Raw genomic sequence first — 23,612 nt, 5'->3', positions numbered from 1 at the left:
ACTGAAATAATGATTTCTCTATGTTGATCTGTGAATCCAGTGTTAAATGGTTAAAGTACTTAGTATAGTTGACAGTGTATTTGCTGAGATGAACATTGCGCAAGTGCTGAAGCTCACCTACTTTTGGTGATGCGTAGGCCTTACATACCCTGGATCATTACGTTCTTTAAACTATTAATTTGCAAGTTTGCTGTCATGAATGTGGCAAAGGTGAGGAAGATGTTGGGAAAAGGCATGCCTTATTGGTTTGGCAGCAAGATGAGGGACTGTTGGTGATTGCCGCAGGTAGATGGAGACACAAAGGGAAAAGGAAGCTGACAAATGTAAATGAACAGTAATAGTATATCTATCCTTGGGGTTTCAGTCAAAAATAATAGTGCTGGGCTGAGTGAAACAACATGTAAATTTAAAGCATTAATTTTTGGAGAACAAAGGCAAGTGTTACTATGATGAAACAAAAACAGAAATTGCAGGAAGAATTGAACTGTTCTGAAGAAGGGTCACTGGGCCTGAAACGTTAACTCTGTTTTCTGTCCACAGATGCTGCCAGACCTGCTGAGTTTTTCCTGCAATTTCTGATTTTGTTTCTGATTTTCAGTATCTGCAGTTCTTTAGTTTTTTTGGTAATGTGAAACATTCTGTTAACACAACTATTACAGCTATGTCACCGGTAAATATACATTTTAAGCATGACATGTAGGTATAATAGGAAAAGTATGGAAAGAAAATATTTCAGTGATTATTAGAGATTGCCCGCTTTTGCAGGGGAAAAAAAACTTGTTGGCATACAATCAAATATGATAGCTCAGAATGAATTTAAAAATTCTGTGTGTTTATGAACTGGCTGAAGAGCTGAGGTTATAGCTTAGTAGTAAGTCCAATAACTTTGAATGAAGAATTTTTTTTCAGAGCATAGGTGCTAATGTCATTAGTCTAATCTAAATCTTGACCAGTCCTGGAGCTGAGAGTAGAGTAATTAATTGCAATGTGCCATTCATTCTATTGGAAGGCTATATTGAATGAATGTATTATTTTCCAGTGCTTTTTACAATCAAATTGTGTCAGCTTTTTTGCCATTGAACCAGGACCAGTAAATCTGGTTAAATTGAAATATTAAATTGGTCTCATTTTGATTGCAGAATGGTTTCATGAAACTAAGCTGAATTTTTTTTCAGATCGCAACATGATTTAATGTATCATTAGTTTTCCACAATTGTGTTTTGGTTTAAGTCATACCTAAAACTGTGACAAATAACTCCTTTGAATACCATAGCTCAGTCCACTGGAACTTAGTGGAAAGCTACTACATTTATGAGTTAGTCATTGAAGTCTGTGTGCTGTAGATCTAACTGGGGAATTGCTGTGTTACTGCAACAAATGGGAAAGTTGCAAAGAGCACCTACAGCACCAAAGAAATCTGACCATCTCTTCATGTTTGTTTTCTTTGTAGAGAGAAATTGGCAGTGGCCCGGTTACAACGGGTAATTGCAAGAAGTGAAAGTCAAGGCACAATGGTATGGTATAAATGTCCCTTATTTATTTCTCTTGCTCACATGTTTAATGTCAGTACTAATGGTTTGTAGTGAGCAAAATATTCTATGTTGAAGACACCGTTGTTTTGTTACATTAAAATCCTTTACGTTATGGCTAGATCTGTTGGGCTGGAATGTTTTTTAGAATTTAGAATTCCTACAGTGTGGAAACAGGCCCTTCAGCTCAACAAGTCATGCTGTATAACTCTACAAGTCCACACCGACCCTCTGAAGAGTAATCCACCCAAACCCATTCCACTACCATATATTTATGCCTGACTAGTAACTTATACTATGAACAATTTAGCATGGCAATTCACCTAACCTGCACATCTTTGGATTGCAGGAGGAAACCCACATAGACACAGGGAGAATGTGCAAACTCCACATAGACAGACGCCTGAGGTGGGAATTGAACCCAGGTCCCTGGTACTGTAAGTTAGCAGTGCTAACCACTGAGCCACCATGCCACCCTGTTAAATGTTAAATCAATAACAAAATGGTTTTGGGAAGATAGTCAAATGACAGCAGATCGTTAAGGATAGCATTTACAGATTGTAAGGGAGAATTTTGCTAGTTATTTTCAGCATGGTTTGCATGTAGTTAAAAGTAATGGAAATACAAAAGCGCTCAAAACTCATACTGCTTCACTTCAATTCCAGAATGTAAGTTCTAGATGGTTGTGATTCAGTGGTGCAACCATTTAGAACCAGTTAATGTTTTTTAGAATATGCAAGTCTAACTAATTTGAAAAACTTGAAGGTTCTAAATTAAAGTAGATGGAATTTAATGCCCTGCCCACAGTGAATGAGATGGGTGAGGTAGGAGGATACAGTGGCAGGTGAGTAGTCGTGTCAGTTATAGAGTTGAGTTGTACAGCATGGAAACAGGCTCTTCAGCCCAACTTGTCTATGCTGACCAGTTTTCATAAACTGAACTAGTCCCATTTTTTTGTGTTTGGCCCACATTCCTATCCCTTGCCAATCCATGCACCTGTCCAAATGTCTTCTAAATGTTGTAATTGTACTTGCTTCTACTACTTCCTCAGGCAGCTTAGTCCATATATGAGCCGCTCTGCATGAAAACGTTGCCCCTTGGGGCCCCTATTAAATCTTTCTCCTCTCACTATAAACCTATGCCCTCTAGTTTTGGACTCCACTACCCTGGAGAAAAGACCTTGGCAATTCACCTTATCTATACCCCTCATGATTTTATAAAACTCAAAGGTCACCTCTCAGCTTCCTACAGCCCAGGAAAAATAAAGTCCCAGTCTATCCAGCCCCTCCTCAAGACTTCCAATCTTGGTAAAATGTTTATAAATCTTCTTTGCACCCTTTTCCAGTTTAATAATATCCTCCCTAAAGCAGGGTGACTAGAACACTATGCAGTACTCCATAACAGCCATAACATGACATCTCAACTCCTGTACTCAGAGCTCTAACTGATGAAGGCAAGCATGCCAAACACTTTCACCACCCTGTGGTGCCTCTTTCAAGGAACAAGGCACCCCTAGGTCTTCCTGTTCAACAACACACGCCAGGGCTTAACTGTGCAAGACCTGCCCTGCATTGTCTTAACAAATTGCAATACTTTGCAATTATCTGCATGAAATTCCATCTGCATTCCTCAGCCCATTGGCCCAGTTGATCAAGGTCCCATTGTACTCTTAGATGACCTTCATCGGTGTCCACCATGCAACCTATTTTGGTGTCATCTGCAAACCTACTAACCATGCCTCCTATATTCTGATCCGATATATGTTTATATAAATGACGAGAACAGTGGACCCAGTATTGCTCCTTGCAGCACATAGCTGGTCGGAGGCCTCCAGTCTTAACAAACTTCTACCGCCACCGTCTGTTTCCTACCATCAAGCCAATTTTGTATCAAATTGTCGAGCTCTCGAATTGTCTATGCCTTGTGATATAACCTTAATAGCCAGTCTACCATGCAGAACCTTGTTGAACGCTTTGCTGAAGTTCCCATAGGGTTGTCAGGAGGAGGCTTATCAGGTTGAACTCAGGAAGTCAGAGAGACGATTTTTGTAGTGGGGGTGTTGGGAGGTGTCTAGCCAGTGTGTTGGATCTAAGGGAATCCAACTATCCAGAGGTTTGGTGCTATACCCAGAGGGTCTGTGGTGCAGATGTTAGGTCTGGCAGGGTTGGGCTAAGGGATTGGAGTGCTGATGGTAGGTGGGTGTAAGGTCTGGTTGAGGGCCTGGTTCTCAGGGTTCCAAGAGTGTGTAATGGGTCAGTAGTTGCGGGAGTTGGTGGTGAGGCACATGCTCAGTTTAATAGTTGTTCAGCTGCTAAAATAGGTTTCAATGCTCTAGCATTAACCTTTCTTGGTAACTTTGAGATTTAACTAATAAGTAAATCTCTAGTTTCCTATTTGTGTGAAGCTTTTTTTTGGAAGAACTCAAATGCAAGGGAAATGCCCATGCAAAGTTGCAATGTCCTGAGTAATTCTCACAGAATCTGTTGAATTGACGATTCTGTGTGGTTTGAACACAGCTTTCATCTGTGCAGCTCCAGTGACTCTGGCTGTTGGAGTATCTTGGTCATTATCTTCTTGTACTCTAGCTGTAAGCACTTTAACCATTAATTACCAATGTATTCTTTGCTCTTCCATCCATTGAACCTTCATCATTGAGTTATTTTTTCCTAATGTTATCTACTTTTTTACTTCAAACTATTTACAGTTAGGTATGTGATTCGAAAAGTAAATATAAACCATGATATAAAATCCATAATTAGATTTGCTGTCCTAATAAATGCTACAAATGAGTAATACAATAATATAGCCAATGTACAAACAAAATTCCACAGATGAACGGTAATTTGTTTTATACACTGACTGTTTTCTAAATTATGTATTGATAACAGCAACCATACTCTCAGCAAAAGACGTTGTAGAATGTAGAAAATGATGTACAGCTGAGAAATGGAATTTGCCGTAGTGGGATCACACATGCTTCGCTGTAATTGGGCAAGGTCCCGAAATTTTTTAAGAGCAGCGTTTCCAATTTTGTGTTTTAATGCAACTCTTAAAGCTGCAGACTCTCATTCATTTCAAATAGACAAATGACAGATGTGCTAATGTCAGCAAATTGTGGAAGGAGGAAAGTTTAACACATGTTGAGGTCCAAAAAACCCCACTTTTTAAATAATTTTTAATTAGACAGTTCTGTATTTAGTTTGTTGATATTATAAGCAAATCAGATATAATGGCGGTTTTAAAAACATTTTTACTATTTTATACTTTTGGATATTTATAAATGTTTTCTGTAAGTACAAAACTAGATTAATATCTGCAGACAAATAATGAAGATTAAAAGAAACTATTTGATTAGAACACCTTGTAATTTTGGACTGAGATATTGCGTTCGCTAAATTTAGGACAGTTGGATGAAATATTTAACCATTGAAGACATCTTGTAGCATTTCTAAAACATTTTAGTTGCTAAATGAGACTTCAAAAGAAGAAAACAGATATTAAAAGAAATGTCCTTCAGGTAACAACTGTATTTAGTCAAATTAATAAAATTTCATCAAAGTAAGGCAAAGAAATGAGTTATCTTCATCTGCCAAGACCTGTATTGCTACAAATTATTCCTGCCATCTGCATAGAAATTAATTGAATATGATTTTCTTTTGACATGATGTGCCTCTAAAATGTGTTCTGACATTGAGCTTGGTTGAGCTGATTTACTGGAATAGTTAGGATGAAATATTTTTTATTCTTCTAACACAAGACGTAGGTTGGTTGGTTGGTTATCCAAGTAAGCCAAACTTTAAAACTGTAAAACTAACTTATGTTAACAATCAATATTATTGTCAGGAGAGCTACAAAACAACTTATTTCAAAAATTGTCAGTAATTTAAATATTCACATTCTCGAAACTTACAATAGACATAAAGGGTATGGGTATAATTCTTGCTGATGCAATATACTAATGGATAGACACTTACTTCAGTGGAAAAAAATTGTTCATTTAGATTATTTTTATCACATTGAGAGGGATAAGTTCTCTAACTTCATTTTGTTTTAAAGCTTTGTGCCTATCAAACTTGAATTTTAAGCAGCAGGTCCAACAGTATCTTAGCCTACCTGTTCCTGAAAATCTAACCCTTGCTTTAGTCATCTTTTAAATTCCACGGTGTGCTTTATGAACTTTAGAATGAATATAGATCAAAAAGAATAATTCCTTAAACACTTCAGAGTTTATTGCTTATTAAAGTTTGCAAGAAATTGCTATAGATAACCTATTAAGTTTTTAATTCTGCTTTGAGTATAATTTGTGGGAGTTATGAAGTGCGTCAATGACTTATTGCCCTTGTTGACCTATGTTATCACCAGCTATCTCAAAGTATTCAATTGAAAAAAATCATGATTTTGTTTTAATTTCTTCATAATCTTCATTCCCATGTATTTATATGTGTCCTACAACCAGGGGATTGATTTAGGTCAGTAGGCTGCACAGCTGGTTTGCTTTGCAGGGTGAGTTCAGTTCCCACACTGGCTGAGGTTACCATGAAGGATTCTCCTTCTCAACCCCTCTCCCCAGCTGATACACAGTGATCCTTAGGTTAAACCACCACCAATTTTCACTTTCTAATGACAGAGCAGCCCTGTTTTCCGGTAGGACTATGTTGACTCTATCTAAACCTACAACCTCTGCTGAGTCAGCCATTCCTCTGACTTTGTCCTCTTGTGCAACTTCCATTCATCTTCCTTGACCATCTCAGTCATTTATTCAGTTATGTCAGCCTTATAATTAATGGAAATCTCTTCTGAAAGTCTTCTGACCCTCCATCTTCCTTTTGTTTTGAAACACCTTAAAATTCACCTGTTTGAAAAACAAATGTGCTCATCTTTTCTCATAACAGCTTTATCTTTGGCATGGTGTCTCAATTTTGATTTTTTCTGGTTTGTTTTTGACCCTATGCAAAGCCTTTGGGAATTTCTTTGCATTTAGAAGTGTGTTACAACGCATGTTATTGTAGGTATTTTAATGACAAATGTACTTCATGCTATTGAGAAATAGTGGTAAATAGAATGATATCTATAAATATAGCTCTGAATATAAGAATTAATGATAGAAATTATTTCAGGTTATTTGAATTGTTTAAGATTCCTTTACAGTGTAGCTTTTTTATCCACAGTTTGTACTATTGCTGCCTTTTTTCTATTTGCCAAGCTCCACTCTCTGCCCATGAATGTGACTTCCCCGTATGCCTTGTAAACTTTAGAGTGAATGTAGATCCAAAATTAATAATTCCTTAAACTTGTCAGAGGTTTATTGCCAATTGAAATTCACAAGAAATCGCTGTAGATAATCTGTAAAGTTCAAAATTCTGCTTTGAGTATAAGTTGCTGGAGTTGTGAATTGCTGTTCTTATCAAGTAACTTACTTGTTCTTGATATCTGAAGGAGGCAAAAATACAAGAGAAGGACCGAGAACAGCTCTACTAAAAAGCCATCATTCCATATGATTGTGATTTCATTATCTCAAAAATAGGGTCAACATTGCTAAATTCTGCATGCCACGTTGTGGTTTCTGCAAAGGATATCAAAATATATGGCATGGACAACTTGTTATATAATTAAGACCATATTCTTCCTGTATAAGACGTTAGTTAGGTCATATTTGTCACACAATGTGTATTTAAAATCATAGACATAGTGGGTGATAGAGAAGCCTTGGGAAGGAGTGGTGCTGAAAGTGTTCCATTTGGCTTTATGAGTAGTGAATTTTTATTCCAGAATACACAAAATTGAAGATTCGTTGGGTGTATTTTAAGTGCATTTATATGATGTATTGTTTGAATTAAATAGATTTGGCAAAATGAGGATGAACATGGGAGTGTTAGATGTACCCTAGTTGACTTTATGTGGGAATGGTTCACCTCTGGAATATGGTGCCAGTGTGATTGGTATGTGCAACAGTTTATAAACTAGCAATGTAAATTCATCATTGTCAAATGTCACTTGTTAGAGATGGCATTGAGACTTGGACACTGACCTCATGGCTTTCCGAATTCCTGGAACTTGTTTGATCATTTCTTGAGGGTTGGAAGAATTTACTAGATATGTTTTCTCTGAATTGACTAGATTTTTAAACTGATTTCTCATTTGATTAGATGACTAATGTAATCTGGAATTTATGAAGATTCACTGTATCTTGACCATTTGGGACATGTGTAATGAACCACTTGATATTTTCTTGTTCACCCTTTTGTATGCAGGACCTGACTTCACATTTTAATTTCAAAGTCCATATTTTGTCAGGACTCTGATAAGAATGTTAATGTGCATGCTTTCTTTTGAAGTTTACAATAATTTTGTTTTTCAAAAATTTTGTTTCCTTTTAACATTTTTATGGAATATTTCCATTTTTTATCTGTATCTCTAGGGCTGAAACATCAACATCTAGTGTGGGCAAACGGCCTGCAGTTTTACGAAAGCCACCTTCTAATTTTCCATGTGGCATATCTTGTGGGGATCTCTGGAATTCATGTGTTTCCCAGCGTTGCTTGATTTTCTCAGATGATTTGTAGCATCTTGAAGGGTGTGGCACAGTTAGCCAACATCTGGGTAACTTGTGATGTTAATAGTTGGAGCCATATCACACATTTAGGGACCATGGTTAGAGTTAGCAGTCACTGACAAAATTGCTGAGCTATTTCTTTTACTGTTCAGATGGGGTTTGAGCAATTCTATGCCATCAGTATCTCCTCCAAGTTGAATTTTTGCACTAGTTAAGTCTTTACCATTTGTTTTCACAAAGAAAATCGCATGAAAAATCAATATTTTGATATTAATGTCAACATTTTATTTTGTTGGCATGTTTTAAAATATTTGGGAGCTAGAATTTATACATTTGCATTTTTGTCAATAAAAGATTAGTTTTTTAAATTGCTGTATTAAGGTCAAAAGGTTGACAAACTATTCATCCTGATTTCACAAAGCTAATTTCTCCAAATAAAGATAAGAATTTGAATATATGATAAAAAAATGGTTGCAGATTAGAAATGCATGCAGCATTTTGAATCTTTGCAACTAAATTACAAATGAAATTTCTATTCTACCTCTGATCAGGAACTTCTGAACTTTTTAAAGAGCAAAAATTGTCAAATAATGTGTGTGTCAATAGAGGTTTATAAATAGTTTTTAGACTGGTTTAATAGTACAGACTTGAGCAACAAGAGCTTGGAGTTTTACTTTGCTTCTCATGTTAAAGAGAACAAAGCAAGAGAGTCAACCAGGAGCAGAAAAGGGTTAAACAGAGAAAGCTAATATGAGTTACAGAAGGAGTAATCGAAGAGGATTTATAGGAGGTTTTGTAAATGAGGGAATTAGAAAAACCAAGGGAACTGGTTAGGGAGTACCACTGGCAGGACCATAGCAGCTAAATAAGCATTTGTTGATGAGTGAGCAAGGTACAAGGATAATATTCTGAGTTTTAGTAAGAACAGAGAAAATGGTAAAAGAGCGGGTGGTGTGGCACTGTTAGTCAAGGACAGTATTAAGTTTGCAGAAAGGATGTTTGAAGACTCCTCTACTGAGGTAGTGTGGGTTGAGATTAAAAACAGGAAAGAAGAGGTTATCCTGTTTGGAGTTTTCTATAGGTCTTCAAATAATTCTAGAAATGTAGAGGTTAGCGTAGCAAAGACAATCCTTGATAAGAGCAAGAGTGTCGGGGTATTTGTTATGGAATCTTTAACTTTCCAAATATCGACTGGGAATACTATAGTTCAGGTATGATGCATCAGTTTTTGTCCATTGTATGCAGGAGGGTTGCCTGACGCAATACGTAGACAAACCAACAAGAGACAAGGCCACATTGGATTTGGTACTGGGTAATGAACCTGGCCAGGTGTTAGATTGGAGGTAGGTGAGCATTTTGGTGATAGTGACCACAATTCAGTTATGTTTACTTTAGTGATGGAAAACGACAGGTATGTACCACAGGGCAAGAGTTATACTTGGGGGAAAGGCAATTAGAATGCGACTGGGCAAGATATAGGATGGGGAAGGAAACTGCAGGGGATGGGCACAATTGAAATGTGGAGTTTATTCAAGGACCAGCTACTGGGGGTCTTTGATAAGTATGTACGGTCAGACAGGGAAGCTGTTGTTGAGCGTGGGAGCTGTGGTTTCCAAAAGAAGTTGAATCTTTGTCAAGAGGAAGAAGAAGGCTTATGTTAGGATGAGATGTGATGGCTCAGTTAGGGTGCTTGAGTGTTACAGGCTAGCCAGGAAGGACCTCAAGAGAGAACTAAGAAGAGCCAGGAGGAGACATGAGAAGTCATTAGCAGATAGGATCAAGGAAAACCCTAAAGCTTTCTATCACTATTGCATCAATAAAAGAATGACGAGTAAGATTAGGGTCAATCAAGCTTTGTAGTGGAAAGTTGTGCATGGAGTCAGAGGCGATAGGGGAAGCACTAAATAGGTGTCAGCGTTCACACTGGAAAAGACAATGTGGTTGAGGAGAATACTGAGATACAGGCTACTAGACTAGATGGGATAGAAGTGCATAAGGAGGTGTTAGCAATTCTGGAATATGTAAAAATAGATAAGTCCACTGGGCCGGATGTGATTTATCCTAGGATTCTTTGGAAAACCAGGAAGGAGATTGCCAAGCCTTTGGCTTTGATCTTTCTGTCATCATTGTCTACAGGAATAGTTCCAGAAGATTGGAGGATAGCAAATGTTGTTACCTTTTTCAAGAAAGGGAGTAGAGACAACTCCGGAAATTATAGACCTATGAGCCTTACATTGGTTGTTGGTAAAGTGTTTGAAAGGGTATTAGAGATAGGATTTATAATCATCTAGAGAGGAATAAGTTGATTAGGGTAGGTTGTGCTTTACGAACTTTATTGAGTTCTTTGAGAAGGTGACCAAACAGGTGGATGAGGGTAAAGCGGTTGATATGGTGTATATGGATTTCAGTAAGGCATTTGATAAGGTTCTTCATGGTAGGCCATTGCACAAAATATGGAGGCATGGGACTGAGGGTGATTTAGTGGTTTGGATCAGAAATTAGCGAGCTGAAAGAAGACAGAGGGTGGTGGTTGATGGGAAATGTTCATGTCTTACTGGTGGGTACCGCATTGATCTATTTTGGATCCACTGTTGTTTGTCATTTATATAAATGACCTGGATGAGGGCATAGAAGAATGGGTTAGTAAATTTGCGGATGACAGTAAAGTCGGTAGAGTTGTGGTTAGTGACGAAGGATGTTGTAGATTGCAGAGAGACATAGATAAGCTGCAGAGCTGGGCTGAGAGGTGGCAAATGGAGTTTAATGCAGAAAAGTGTGAGGTGATTCACTTTGGAAGGAGTAACAGCATTGCAGAGTACTGGGCTAGTGGTATGATTCTTGGTCGTGTAGATGAGCAGAGAGATCTCTGTGTTCAGGTACATAGATCCTTGAAAGCTGCCACCCAGGTTGATAGGGTTGTTAAGAAGGCATACGGTGTGTTAGCTTTTATTAGTAGAGAGATTGCATTTCGGAACCATGAGATCATGCTGCAGCTGTACAAAACACTGGTGCAGCCACATTTGGAGTATTGCGTACAGTTTTGGTCACCATATTATCGGAAGGATGTGGAAGCTTTGGAAAGGGTCCAGAGGAGACTTACTAGGATGTTGCCTGGTATGGAGGGAAGGTCTTACGCAGGAAGGTTGAGGGACACAAGGCTATTTTTGTTACTGAGAACAAGGTTGAGAGGCGAGTTAATTGAGACATATAAGATAATCAGAAGGTTAGGTAGATTGGACAGTGAGAGCCTTTTTCCTCGGATTGTGATGGCTAGCATGAGGGGACATGGCTTTACATTGAGTGGTGATAGACATAGGTCAGATATTACAGGTAGTTTCTTTAACTCAGAGAGTAGTCGGAGTATGGAACGCTCTGCCTGCAACAATAGTAGGCTTGCCAACTTTAAGGGCATTTAAATGGTCATTGGATAGGCATATGGATGAAAGTGGAATAGTGTAGGTTCGATGGGCTTCAGATTGGTTTCACAGGTCGATGCAACATCAAGGGCCGAAGGACCTGTACTGTAATGTTCTATGTTCTAATTATACTATATATGAAGGGAATTGACAGTTTTGAAAACAAGGGCAAGAATTTTAAATCAAATTTTGCCAGGATGGAAAAAATTTGTATGATTTGGTGTCAGCATCAACACAGGCTGTAACATTTCACTTGAAGTTTTTGGAAGGTTAAACAAATCGAAACAGTGACCAAGGCATGGTCAAGCATTTAGGTGTTGAAGGCAGAGAAAATTCACAGAGGCAATGCAAGTAAGCCCTCATTAGATCACTAACGTTTCCTGGCACCAGGAAAGTTTGTCTCCCTAGGTTGATCTCATTCAAGTTAAGGGCTCTTGCTCTTGTTTTCTGTCTCCCTATAGAGCTCTGCTGTGGTTTTGAGTACATCTGCCCGATTCTCCATGTGAAGATAACTTTTAATATTGCTAGAAAACTTTCACTTAATTATTATAGCTGTCTGACGGACAGCTCGGTGAACCAAATGCTTACTTACTAATCCTGATGCTTTCTCTATCTGCTGCTGTGATTTGCCATACTTCGATTAAAAGCCGCCACTCCTATTTATAAGATCCGAATCCCTCCTCCATGCATTGCTGTTGAACTGAAATTATGCAACTGGTGTACCAATTGATTACTAATGAATGGATCTTTGCTTTGTGGATGTTCTAGCTCATCATGATCGGAAATTGAGGCTTGGAAGTGGTGCCCATAAAATCCAGTGGTTAGCTTTTTCTCTGCCGAGCTACTCTTCCTAACCTACCTGTAGTTTTACAGAAGGTGGCCATTTAAGCTTTTTGCCCCATCACCCACGAATATTTTACCTGCCGCAATGGGAGGCATATGCTACTCTGGAAGCCCAACACAAGCTGCTTTGCAGATTCCCTCTGTCCATTATAGGTACTTTCCCAGGTCATAAATCACTTTTGTTTTAACCTTCTTTAGCCTCTCAAACCTGTTGCCCCCTCATATTCCTCTTGCTTAGAACCCCATAGATCTATATAGGCTCTAGATCATGGTGGGACTGCTTCTAGTCTTAACAGTTGCTATTGCTTTTGGTGTTGCTGGGGATACAGAGCTGCTAGACATTTGATGTGGTGGGCCGTTCCTCAACTTGCTGACCATGGAGTTTTGGACAACTGTGTCTAATAAAAGCCAGCGCCAGATGCCATTTCTAAAAGGAGCACTTTGCATGCTTGCTGTGTATGATATGGATTAAAATTGGGATATTGGTAGAGAACTAAAGTTTCTAGTTTTCAGAGAATGAGTCAGAGTAGTGGTATTCAGTGCTAAAAGTATTGATTAAAAATCCCTGATTAACAATTATGAATAGAATTTGATTTATTTAATATTGTAAATAAGTGATCCTTGTGTTATGGTCTCTTGTTATAGATAATAATATTGTTGGTAAGTAACTATCATTGTGTGGCATGTTTGAGATAATGGATAATGGCTACTTAAAATATGGAATGCTGACTTTAAGGAGTTTCTCAGTTCTGAGTAATCAATTGTTGTGGTAAAATGATACACAATAAGGAATATGAAATTAATTGATCTACTTGGTGATCTGAATTGTCTAGAAACACGTGTATCTAATTTTTTCCTCAGCATTCTGCATTAGTAAGTCAGTTTTTGCTAAGACAAACTAAGACCTGATTCTAATCTAGTGAGTGGGCCTAACAGTCTAGACACTGAGAGAATATGAGAAACATGAGCCATCACAACCAAACTACATCTCGTTCCTGGAAATGATTCCGTTTTCAGATCATTTTGGGGTTATTTAATTATAATTCACTTTATCTGAAAAGAAATGCTATTTTTCAGGTCTGTGTTTCCAACTAGATATTGCTCACTTATCTTTAAAAATACAAAGAGGTCCTAAATGGCTGTCAAAGTATTAATTTGATAAGTACCACTTTTTAAAAGGGACTTTGACAATTCCATAATGAATAAAGACACATCAGGCCAAATTCAAGGATTTGCAAAACAAGGATTTGTTTGGATCACTTCAGATTTGGAGTTCATTTTGTAAATTGCTCTTGCATTCTTATGGTCAATTCAGAATTATTGAAAAAATTGAAACATTCCCTTATTGGGCTGTGTGCATCCTGAATTCAAAATGACAGACATCATGTTTTTCCCATCGTCATTTTCTTTCTTAAAATTATGGAAAAATTTGAACGAATTGGTTAACATCATATTGCATTACTTTTCACCATAATCAAAAGACTCAGAACACTGCATCTTAATGTAGTTAAAAATCACACAACACCAGGTTATAGTCCAACAGGTTTAATTGGAAGCACACTAGCTTTCGGAGCGACGCTCCTTCATCAGTGATTGTCACAATCACCTGATGAAGGAGCGTCGCTCCGAAAGCTAGTGTGCTTCCAATTAAACCTGTTGGACTATAACCTGGTGTTGTGTGATTTTTAACTTTGTACACCCCAGTCCAACACTGGCATCTCCGAATCATCTTAATGTAAGTTAACTTCTACTCGGGAGGAGACTTGCCAAGATGATCTGTAAACTACCATCTGTAATTTATTTCTGTGACCCATAGAAAGCAAAACTAATAAACCTGTCAGGTCTGTTTGTTTCAGTGTGCATACCCAATACAGTGTTCTTTACTGGGCTATTGATCACTTAAATTTCAGCTGACTAAAAATTATTAAACCAGAACCTTTAGGTTCAAGAATTATATGAGTTACACTTGAGCTGTAATTCTGATGGGGAATCATAACTTGCAATATAACCCATTTCCAATGTACTGATAGCCTTCTGCGGAAGGAGACTGGTTTAATGGTACTGACTGTGGACTCTGGTTGGAATCCCACCATGGTAGGTATTGAATTCAAATCTCACCAAATAACTGGAACTAAAAACTAGCCTCCTGTTGTAAAAACCTATATGGTTCATTAAAAGTCTTTCTCAACTGCTACAAAATCAAAACAAAAGATAAAATCAGTTGGACCATCTGGCATTGATCTAGGCACTAGGAATAAATACAGAAAATGTGGTCCTATCGACCCTCCAAATTTAATCATTACCAATGTCTGGAGGCATGTGCAAAATTCTGGAGATCTGTCACATGGACTTGCAACAACTTGACAGTCATACTTGTAGAATTATGTCTTTATAGGTAACGTTCCAGACACCACCACCACTGTTTCTGGTAATGTCCTGCCCCATTGGTAAACAAACCCAGAGGTGGTGGCATGTAGAATGTAGTTGGTAGGGATTCCCCAAGAGTCCTTCATTTTGACTCTTGACCCCATGAAGTCTTGTAGCATTAGATTAAATATGGACAAGGAAGCCATGTGCTGATCACCATACCCTGTACAGGGTTCTTCAATATCCATCTCTGTATTCTTGGTAGTATCTCTGCTGCTGAATCCTAAAGGGCATATGTGCGAGACATTATTGAATGGTGATTCTACCAAATTAAATGGGACAGATTTCTAATAGATCTAGCAACTCAAAATTGGTCATCCATGAGACACTGTGGGCCATTAGCAGCAGCAGAATTGTATTCAACTGTAATTTGCTACCTCATGGTACAGTATATTTTCAAGTGTAGCATTGCCTTCAGGATAGGATGAGATCAATAGTTCAATGAAGAATACAGGAGCAGCAACAGACATGTATAAATGAGGAATCAAACTAGTGAGGCTACAAACAGTAGAAGCAGCATGGAAGAGCTAAATGATCCAATAACCACTAAATCAGATCTAAGTCCTGCCTCATTCAGTTGTGAAATGTGATGGACAATGAAACAACAGACGGGGGGGCGGGGCTTCACAAATAGCATTAGACTCAATGGTAGGGGAGCCCAGCGCTTGTGCAAAAGTTAAAGTTGATGTATTTGCACCATCATTAGCCAGAAATATTGTGCGGATGATCTGCCTTAGCCTCCTCCTGAGCTCCTAAGTATCACAAATGCCAGTCTTAAACCAGTGCATTCCAATCCAGTTGATATCAAGAAACTACTGAAGACAGTGCATACTGCACAAGGTGTGGGCCCTGACAACATTTCAGTAATTTACTGAAGACTTGTGCTCCAAAATCGGACAGTCCAGCCAGTTACTTCCCTATTAGTGCACTCTCAATTAGCTGCAAAGTGGTGGAAGGGATTGTCAGCGGTGCTATTGAGGTATTTGCAAAAGAAAAACCCTGCTCACTGACACTCATGATTTGGAGATGCCGGTGTTGGACTGGGGTGTACAAAGTTAAAAATCACACAACACCAGGTTATAGTCCAACAGGTTTAATTGGAAGCACACTAGCTTTCGGAGCGACGCTCCTTCATCAGATGATAGTGGAGGGCTCGATCGTAACACAGAATTTATAGCAAAAATTTACAGTGTGATGTAACTGAAATTATACATTGAAAAATTGATTGTCTGTTAAGCCTTTCATCTGTTAGAATACAGTGATAGTTTCACTTCTTTCATGTGTAAATCACAAAACGTTTTTTTTAAAGTTGCATTCTTGGGTTAGCTGTTAACAATGGTGATAGCTAGACAATATGTTGAAGGTGTTAGCCCCCTGTGTTCTCTGTCTATGACCTGATGTTTAGATTGATTCTAATCTAAAAAGTGAGATAACAGAGTTTTACATAAATTCATGCAGTTTTTGAGCTCAGAGTTCTACATGAATGTATGTAGTTTTTGAGGAGAAAGTGAGGTCTGCAGATGCTGGAGATCAGAGCTGAAAATGTGTTGCTGGAAAAGCGCAGCAGGTCAGGCAGCATCCAGGGAACAGGAGAATCGACGTTTCGGGCATAAGCCATGAAGAAGGGCTTATACCAGAAACGTCGATTCTCCTGTTCCCTGGATGCTGCCTAACCTGCTGCGCTTTTCCAGCAACACATCTTCGGCTATGTAGTTTTTGAGCAAAGTGCAATGTAACTCTGCAAGTACAAATTCAGACAGGAGGGTTCCCTCCCAGTTGGGGAACACTTCAGTGGTCCAGGACCTTCAGGTGACCATCCTCCGAGGTGGACTTCGGGACAGGCAGCAGAGGAAAGTGGCCAAGCAGAGGCTGATAGCTAAATTCGGTACCCATAGGGAAGGCCTCAACCGGGACCTTGGGTTCATGTCACATTACAGGTGATCACCATTGCACTACACACACACACACACAGATATTCCTACACACACACACTCTCATATACACACGGACACAGGTACACACAGACATGCACACAGACACCCACACACACACTTATAGACACACACACCCCCACACTGACACATGCACCCCCTCACAGACTTAAGACACTCTGCACTCACTATACACACACACACACACACACTTACACTCACAACCCCCACCCCAGAAAGACACACACACACAGACAGACAAAGACCCACATGCACACATATATTTTGTGGGGTGAATTTGTACTTGCAGAGTTACATTGCACTTTGCTCAAAAACTGCATACATTCATGTAGAACTCTGAGCTCAAAAACTGCATGAATTTATGTAAAACTCTGTTATCTCACTTTTTAGATTAGAATCAATCTAAACATCAGGTCATAGACAGAGAACACAGGGGGCTAACACCTTCAACATATTGTCTAGCTATCACCATTGTTAACAGCTAACCCGAGAATGCAACTTTTAAAAAAAGGTTTTGTGATTTACACATGAAAGAAGTGAAACTATCACTGTATTCTAACAGATGAAAGGCTTAACAGACCATCAATTTTTCAATGTATAATTTCAGTTACATCACACTGCAAATTTTTGCTATAAATTCTGTGTTACGATCGAGCCCTCCACTATCACCTGATGAAGGAGCGTTGCTCCGAAAGCTAATGTGCTTCCAATTAAACCTGTTGGACTATAACCTGGTGTTGTGTTATTTTTAACACTGACACTCAGTTTGCTTTGCACCAGGGCTACTAGCCCCAAACCCATATTGCAGCATTTGGTCCAACATCTACAGAAGAGCTGAACTCCAGAGATGTGTGTGTGTGTCAGTTCTTTGATATCAAAGCAACATTTAACTGCATAGGGTATCAAGCAGCCCTAGCAAAACTAGAATCAATTTGAATTGGTGAGAAGAGGCTGTCCTTTCCCTGGAGTCATGTCTGGCAAAAAGAATGGTTGTGGTTGTTGGAGGTCAACCATCTCAGTTCAGAACATCTCTTCAGGAGTTCCTCAGGTTAGTGTCCTTGACCCAAGCATTCTGAGCTGCTTCAATTATCTTCATTTATTCTGCTGTTAGAAGTGGGATGCTTGCTGCTGATTGCCCCATTCACACCTCCAACATTGACGCAGAGTGGCAGCAATCCGTACTGTCTACAAGATGCACTGTCACAACTCACCAATGCTCTTTGGACAGCATCTTCCAAACCCATTCCCACTCCCAACAGAAACGTGGGTACATCACCATCTGCAAGTTTTCCTCCAAGTCAGTCATGAACTTGACTTCGAACTGTATTGCTGTTCCTTCAATACTATTGGATCAAAATTCTGGAACTCATCCCCCAAATAGCACTGTATGTGATCTTCCACTCCAAGTACTGTAGCACTAAGGGATAGCCACTCACCATAATCTAGTTAAGGATTAACAGTAAATGCTAATCAAGGCAGTGATGCCTACATTCCCTTAAATGAATAATAAAAAAGAACTCCCAGCAATCTTCCTCTTTGGTGATTCTTCTGCCCATTCCAGTTAAATAGAAAGTTTAAGAATATTTCTAGTTTTGTCAGAAGCTTGTCCTGTGTGCTGCAATTGGTTTTGCACAATGTATGTCCACTGGGAACAGGCATTGATGATTTTCTAGGTCTAGTCAAGATGTCTATATTGAAGAGAAAGCTAGTGATAGAACTGAAAACATCATTCATTGCTGTCTTCTAGATTACCTTGGGGCTATATAAATGTGGGCAACCTTGGACTCGACCTTTGCAACTGAGATGGTTAGTGTGGCAGGATGGGGTGAAAGCTAAGTCGGATTCATTAGAAGGCCCTCTTCAGTTGTTTGTGATTTTATTCCAGTTGTTTTAAAAGCTATTAGGTGCTTGACCCCCAAGCCCCTGCCTTGCCACATGCTGAGCATACATTATTGACTGACCTATGGGGCTATTTAGTGATGGCGGGGGGGGGGGGGGGGGGAGAAAGAATTGTACAACAAACTAATAAAAGTCACCCTCAAGCCTACTTCATTCAGAAAAAGGACAATTAATTCAGAAAATCCATTGAGAGATTTTTAAACCCCCTTGAATGGTTAATGGTTATTCAAAAACACATCAGGCAAGTTAATCTTTTAATAGCTCTTTAAAACTCAAAATACAAACTTCATCTTCCTGTTGTGATCAGTGCTTTTGAAGCTTAGCCGAACATTCATAATGGGCTCAGGTCAACTAAGAGGTCTCAGGAAATATAAATAATGAAGTCTATTGAACCTGCAAGGACAAATTGAAATGTTCAGTGCAAAGCTATACCAGATGGCCTGCCATTGAGGCAGGTCAAAAGACCTGTTTATTTTTACTCTGATAGCTGTAGTTGTTTTTCATCTTTGAAGGGCTGGCATTTAAATAGTGCCAGTTAATGACATTTAAATGGACATGATGCAATCTTCTAGATATTTACATCACCCCCCCATCATAAATTCATGACTCCCATAATTCAAGACCATTGGAAGAGAGAAAATTGCATGTTTGAAGTTATCACTAATTTTGACTCTGCCAAGTTGAGTTTTCCTGACTTCAATTCATACCTATATCCTGGGGATCTGCTGGACATGGAGTGAGGACTTTTTGATATAGGTTGCACTGGCCATTTGTCGCAGTCTCCAGAGTCATTCTGACCCATTGTCCATGGTCGGTTCCAGCTTTTAAGCTCCTCTCTTGGTCCAGGTCCTTCTATGTCCATGGGTGCTTGCTTCAGGTACTTAAATAGACTTAGTCCCAAGGTCATTGTGTAGGTATTGCAGTCAGTTAAACCAACAGGTGGTAGTTGTGTTCAGCCACTTTTCTGTTGGCACAATAGTATCTTGGAATTTCTACCTCTTCAAGTTAACTTAAGCGTGAAATGTAACAGTGTTTCACCTAAGACAGAGTACAAAGGCTATGCCTGCAATCCAAATTGCATGTTTGACTGTCTTGATTTGTTTATCATGGAAACTCAAACTTGAGCCAGCATTAAGGATTAGTTAAGGTCAGTGGCTATGCTTTAAACTTTATAAAATATTTGTTATGATATGGACTTATAGAAATAATATCAAGAAAAATGTTAATGATTCAGGAAGGTTAATATTGAAGCTCAGTTTTTTTTGTCATATATTGTATTGATAAAAAGATAATGGTATAAAAAGTAAGATACCCTTTATTGGGAGGGTCATGTGGCTTATTTTTCATTCATAGTGAGTTTAGAAGTAAGTCAGCTTTTGTTGAGTTATTTTGCTTTCCTGTGCAGTCTGAAAAATAAAGCAGTTTTGTAATTTTTCTAACCTTTTCTCGCTTTTCTTTTAAGATTGCCTTTGAAAAATTGAAGTAAAATATGAAGACAATCAGTTCCAGCATCATGTAATTACCTACCAAGCACATCCTTATTCTTAAGGGATTGAGAAGCACCATTGTTGTTGATAGCATAGTTAAAGGAGAATGAAAGTTGTATCAGGATCCCAAGATGACCTTTATTTCCCTTTCTAATAGATGCTGAAGACATTTGCAGCATCCATGAATGAGATTTTAAATCGCTCAAAATCCATTCAGATTAATAGAGTTAAAGTAGGATTCCCCACAATTCGAAGTCAGATTAGACAGTAAGTCTGAATTCTTCTTGGTTGGAATGGCCATTAAGAACTTCTAAGTAAGGAACGGGTCGATACTTTGCTTGCTTTCTCAGTGCTGCATGTTTTTCATTGTTCACTCATCGAATTTAGACATTTAAATAAAAGTAAATTGTAGTGACAACAACTGATTTGTATAGTGCATTAAGCATAGAAAACACTTAAAATCACTTCACTGAAATAATACAAGAACATTAGAACTAGGAAGCAGGAGAATGCCATTGGGCTCCAGTGGCTTGTCCTGCCATTCCATGAAGTCATGGACTCTTTTTGTTTTGCCAGCTTGACAAAGCCTGCAATTCACCACTATTTGAAAAATGTATTTACCCTCTCTTAACACTTTGTGACCAAACCTCCACATCTCCCTGAGGAAGAGAATTCCAGGCATTCAGTACCCACTGGGAGAAGAAATTCCTTGGGATTTATCAAAAGCTTTCTGAAGATTCAAATGTTTCACATTCACTGGTTCTTCCTCGTCTATTCTATTAATTATATCAAAAAGCTCTAATATGCTAATCAAAATGATTTCCTTTTCAAAACTCTGATGTTAAGTTTGTGTAATCCCATTGGTATTTCCTAACTGTCCCATTATCACATCCTTTCTAACAGACTTAAGCATTTTCCCTACTCCTAATGTTAGGATGATTAGTCTGGAATTTTTTACATTCTCCCTCCCTCCTTTTCTAAATAGTGAGGATATTGCTGGTCCTGTTCAGTTCCTGGTCAGTTCCAACCCAGGATTTTGATAGTGGAAGATTCGATGATGATAATGCCATTGAATGGCAAGGGATGATAGTTATATTCTTTTGAGTTGAAAATAGTCATAGCCTGATACTTCTGTGTTGTGGATGTTACTCACTATATATTAGCCCTGAACATTATCTGGATCTTGTTGCACTTTGGAACAGACTGCTCTGAGGAGTTGTAAATAGTCTGAAAGGTTAAACATTAAGAAATAATTAACAAGCAAATCTGGAAACTAATCTAATGTTCATCTTCCTAAACAATGACTCTATATCAGATACTTGGTACCATGAAGTGACATTCTATTACATGTACATGGTATGTGCTTGATTTATGCCCAGACTCCAAATTATTTGTTGAAAAATGTGCAATCAGGCAAGCATTGCTTGAATGACTGATTAAAATGCTATCTCTGTGATCTACTTTGTACTGGTTCACTGTTTATTGTACAAAATATAGATGTATCTAAGTGCTTATAGTTTCTTGTATTGATACTTGAAATATCTCATTAATAGATACTTCTATAGAGTTGTCTTGCTCAGTACTGAGTTGTCAGCTCAGATATAGAGCTGTCATTGTTATGAGTTTTTTGTTATGGAGTGTGCAAGTTTGAAGTACGTGGGATTGGGAGCAATACACTGACATAGTTAAAAATCACACCACATCAACTTATCGTCCAACACATTTATTTGGAAGTGTAAGCTTTCAGAGCTTGGTGTTAAGGATTTACATATTAATGAATCAAAACCTGCAATCTATTCCAAGTGATAAAGACTTAACACCAATCTAGATTTGTTCAATTCATCACATCAGTTGTATAACACTTTGATCTTTTACTATAAATTTTGTCTGCTATGATCCTGCCCCACGAGCTACCTGGCCAAGGAGCAGTGTTCTGAAAGCTTGTACTTCTGAATAAACCTGTTGGACTACAAACAGATGTTGTGTGATTTCTAACTTTGTCCACCCCAGTCCAACACCGGCATCTCCACATCATATATTGACATAGATTGAGAACTGAATAGGAGACAAGAAACAATGTGGGAAAAATTGGGTCTTTTCTAAGGTGACTGGCATTGATGAGAGGAATGTAACTGAAATTAGTGCTTGAGCCTCAGTTATTGACAACATGCATCACTGTTGGGATGAGGGAATCAAATGTAATCTTTCCAAGTTTGTTGACTGAAAGTGTATATAAAGAGCTTTCAAGACAATTTAAACAAGGTGAGTGAGTGGGCAAGTGCATGATAAATAGAATGTAAAGTGGATAAGTATGAAGTTTTCCATTCTGACAATAGGAGAAACAGGATGACAGAGTATTAATCAAATGCAGATCAGTTGGGAAGTGTTCATTTACAAAGGGATTTTTTTTGCTTGTAATTGAAAGCAAACATGCAGGTCTATCAAGCATTTTAGAAGCCAAATGGTATTTGGGTCTTCACTGCAAGAGATTTTGAGTATAGGACTTAAACCATACTGAAGTTGCACAGGGCCTTGTTGAGACCATATCTGGAATATTGGAGTGTGCAGCTTTTGGTTCCTACCCGATGAAAAGATGCATTTGCCGTGGAGGGAGTGCAACAAAGATTCATTTCATTTGATTAAAGGCAAAATCCTGCAGATGCTGGAAATCCGAAACAAGCACAGGGAATGCTGGAGAAACTCAGCAGTTCTGACAGCATCTGTGGAGAAAGAAACAACTCCTCTTGAGAACTAATGCATATCCCCCAAAGTTTAAGTATTACCTTAAGTGGGATGGCAGGTTTCACATATGAAGAGAGATTTGACTGACTGGAACTGTATTCACTGGAAATAGGAGAAACACAGGGATCTCATTGAAACATATAGCTGGATGCAGGGTGGTTATGTTTCCCCTGAAAAAAGGGAAAAAGGTGTCACAGTCTCAGGATAAGGGATAAGCTATTTTGGAGTGAGTCAAAACACAGTTTCTTTACTGAGGGTATTGCATACAGGGACAAAATCTTTGAGAGAAATGGACAGATTTTGAGAGTTAGACCATATGATATAGGAACAGGAGCAGGCCATTAGGTTCATCGAAAGTTTGAAAGTGGAGTCATAGGTAGATAGAATAGTGAATAAGGCATTTGGTATGCTTTCCTTTATTGGTCGGAGTATTGAGTACAGGAGTTGGAAGCTCATGCTGCGGCTGTACGGAACATTGGTTAGGCCACTGTTGGAATATTGCGTGCAATTCTGGTCTTCCTATCGGAAAGATGTTGTTCAACTTGAAAGGGTTCAGAAAATATTTACAAGGATGTTGCCAGGTTTGGAGGATTTGAGCTATAGGGAGAGGCTAAACAGGCTGGGGCTTTTTTCCCTGGAGCGTCAGAGGCTGAGGGGTGACCTTACAGAGGCTTACAAAATTATGAGGGACATTGATAGGATAAATAGGCAAAATCTTTTCCTTGGGGAGTCCAGAACTAGAGGGCATAGGTTTAGGGTGAGAG

The 23,612-nt window shown here is 38.6% G+C and overlaps 1 protein-coding gene across 5 annotated transcripts in view; it reads left to right on the top strand.

Annotated features, from left to right (window-relative positions):
• The window catches only part of nckap5l (NCK-associated protein 5-like), a 643,060-nt gene that overhangs the window by 186,212 nt on the left and 433,236 nt on the right, over positions 1 to 23,612 (top strand). For all 5 annotated transcript variants that reach the window (XM_087989196.1, XM_043694058.2, XM_043694062.2 and 2 more), the window contains one exon: positions 1,451 to 1,514. In XM_087989196.1, the coding sequence (XP_087845322.1) occupies positions 1,451 to 1,514 (64 nt within the window). The remainder of the gene's footprint in view (positions 1 to 1,450; positions 1,515 to 23,612) is intronic.

This window comes from Chiloscyllium plagiosum, unplaced genomic scaffold (genome assembly GCF_037043375.1).
Source record: "Chiloscyllium plagiosum isolate Xiang-an unplaced genomic scaffold, Cpla_swu_hap1 HiC_scaffold_7, whole genome shotgun sequence".
In the NCBI taxonomy this organism is placed as follows: domain Eukaryota; kingdom Metazoa; phylum Chordata; class Chondrichthyes; order Orectolobiformes; family Hemiscylliidae; genus Chiloscyllium; species Chiloscyllium plagiosum.
Note: the sequence above shows the minus strand (reverse complement) of the source record. Positions and strands in the feature narration are given on the sequence as shown.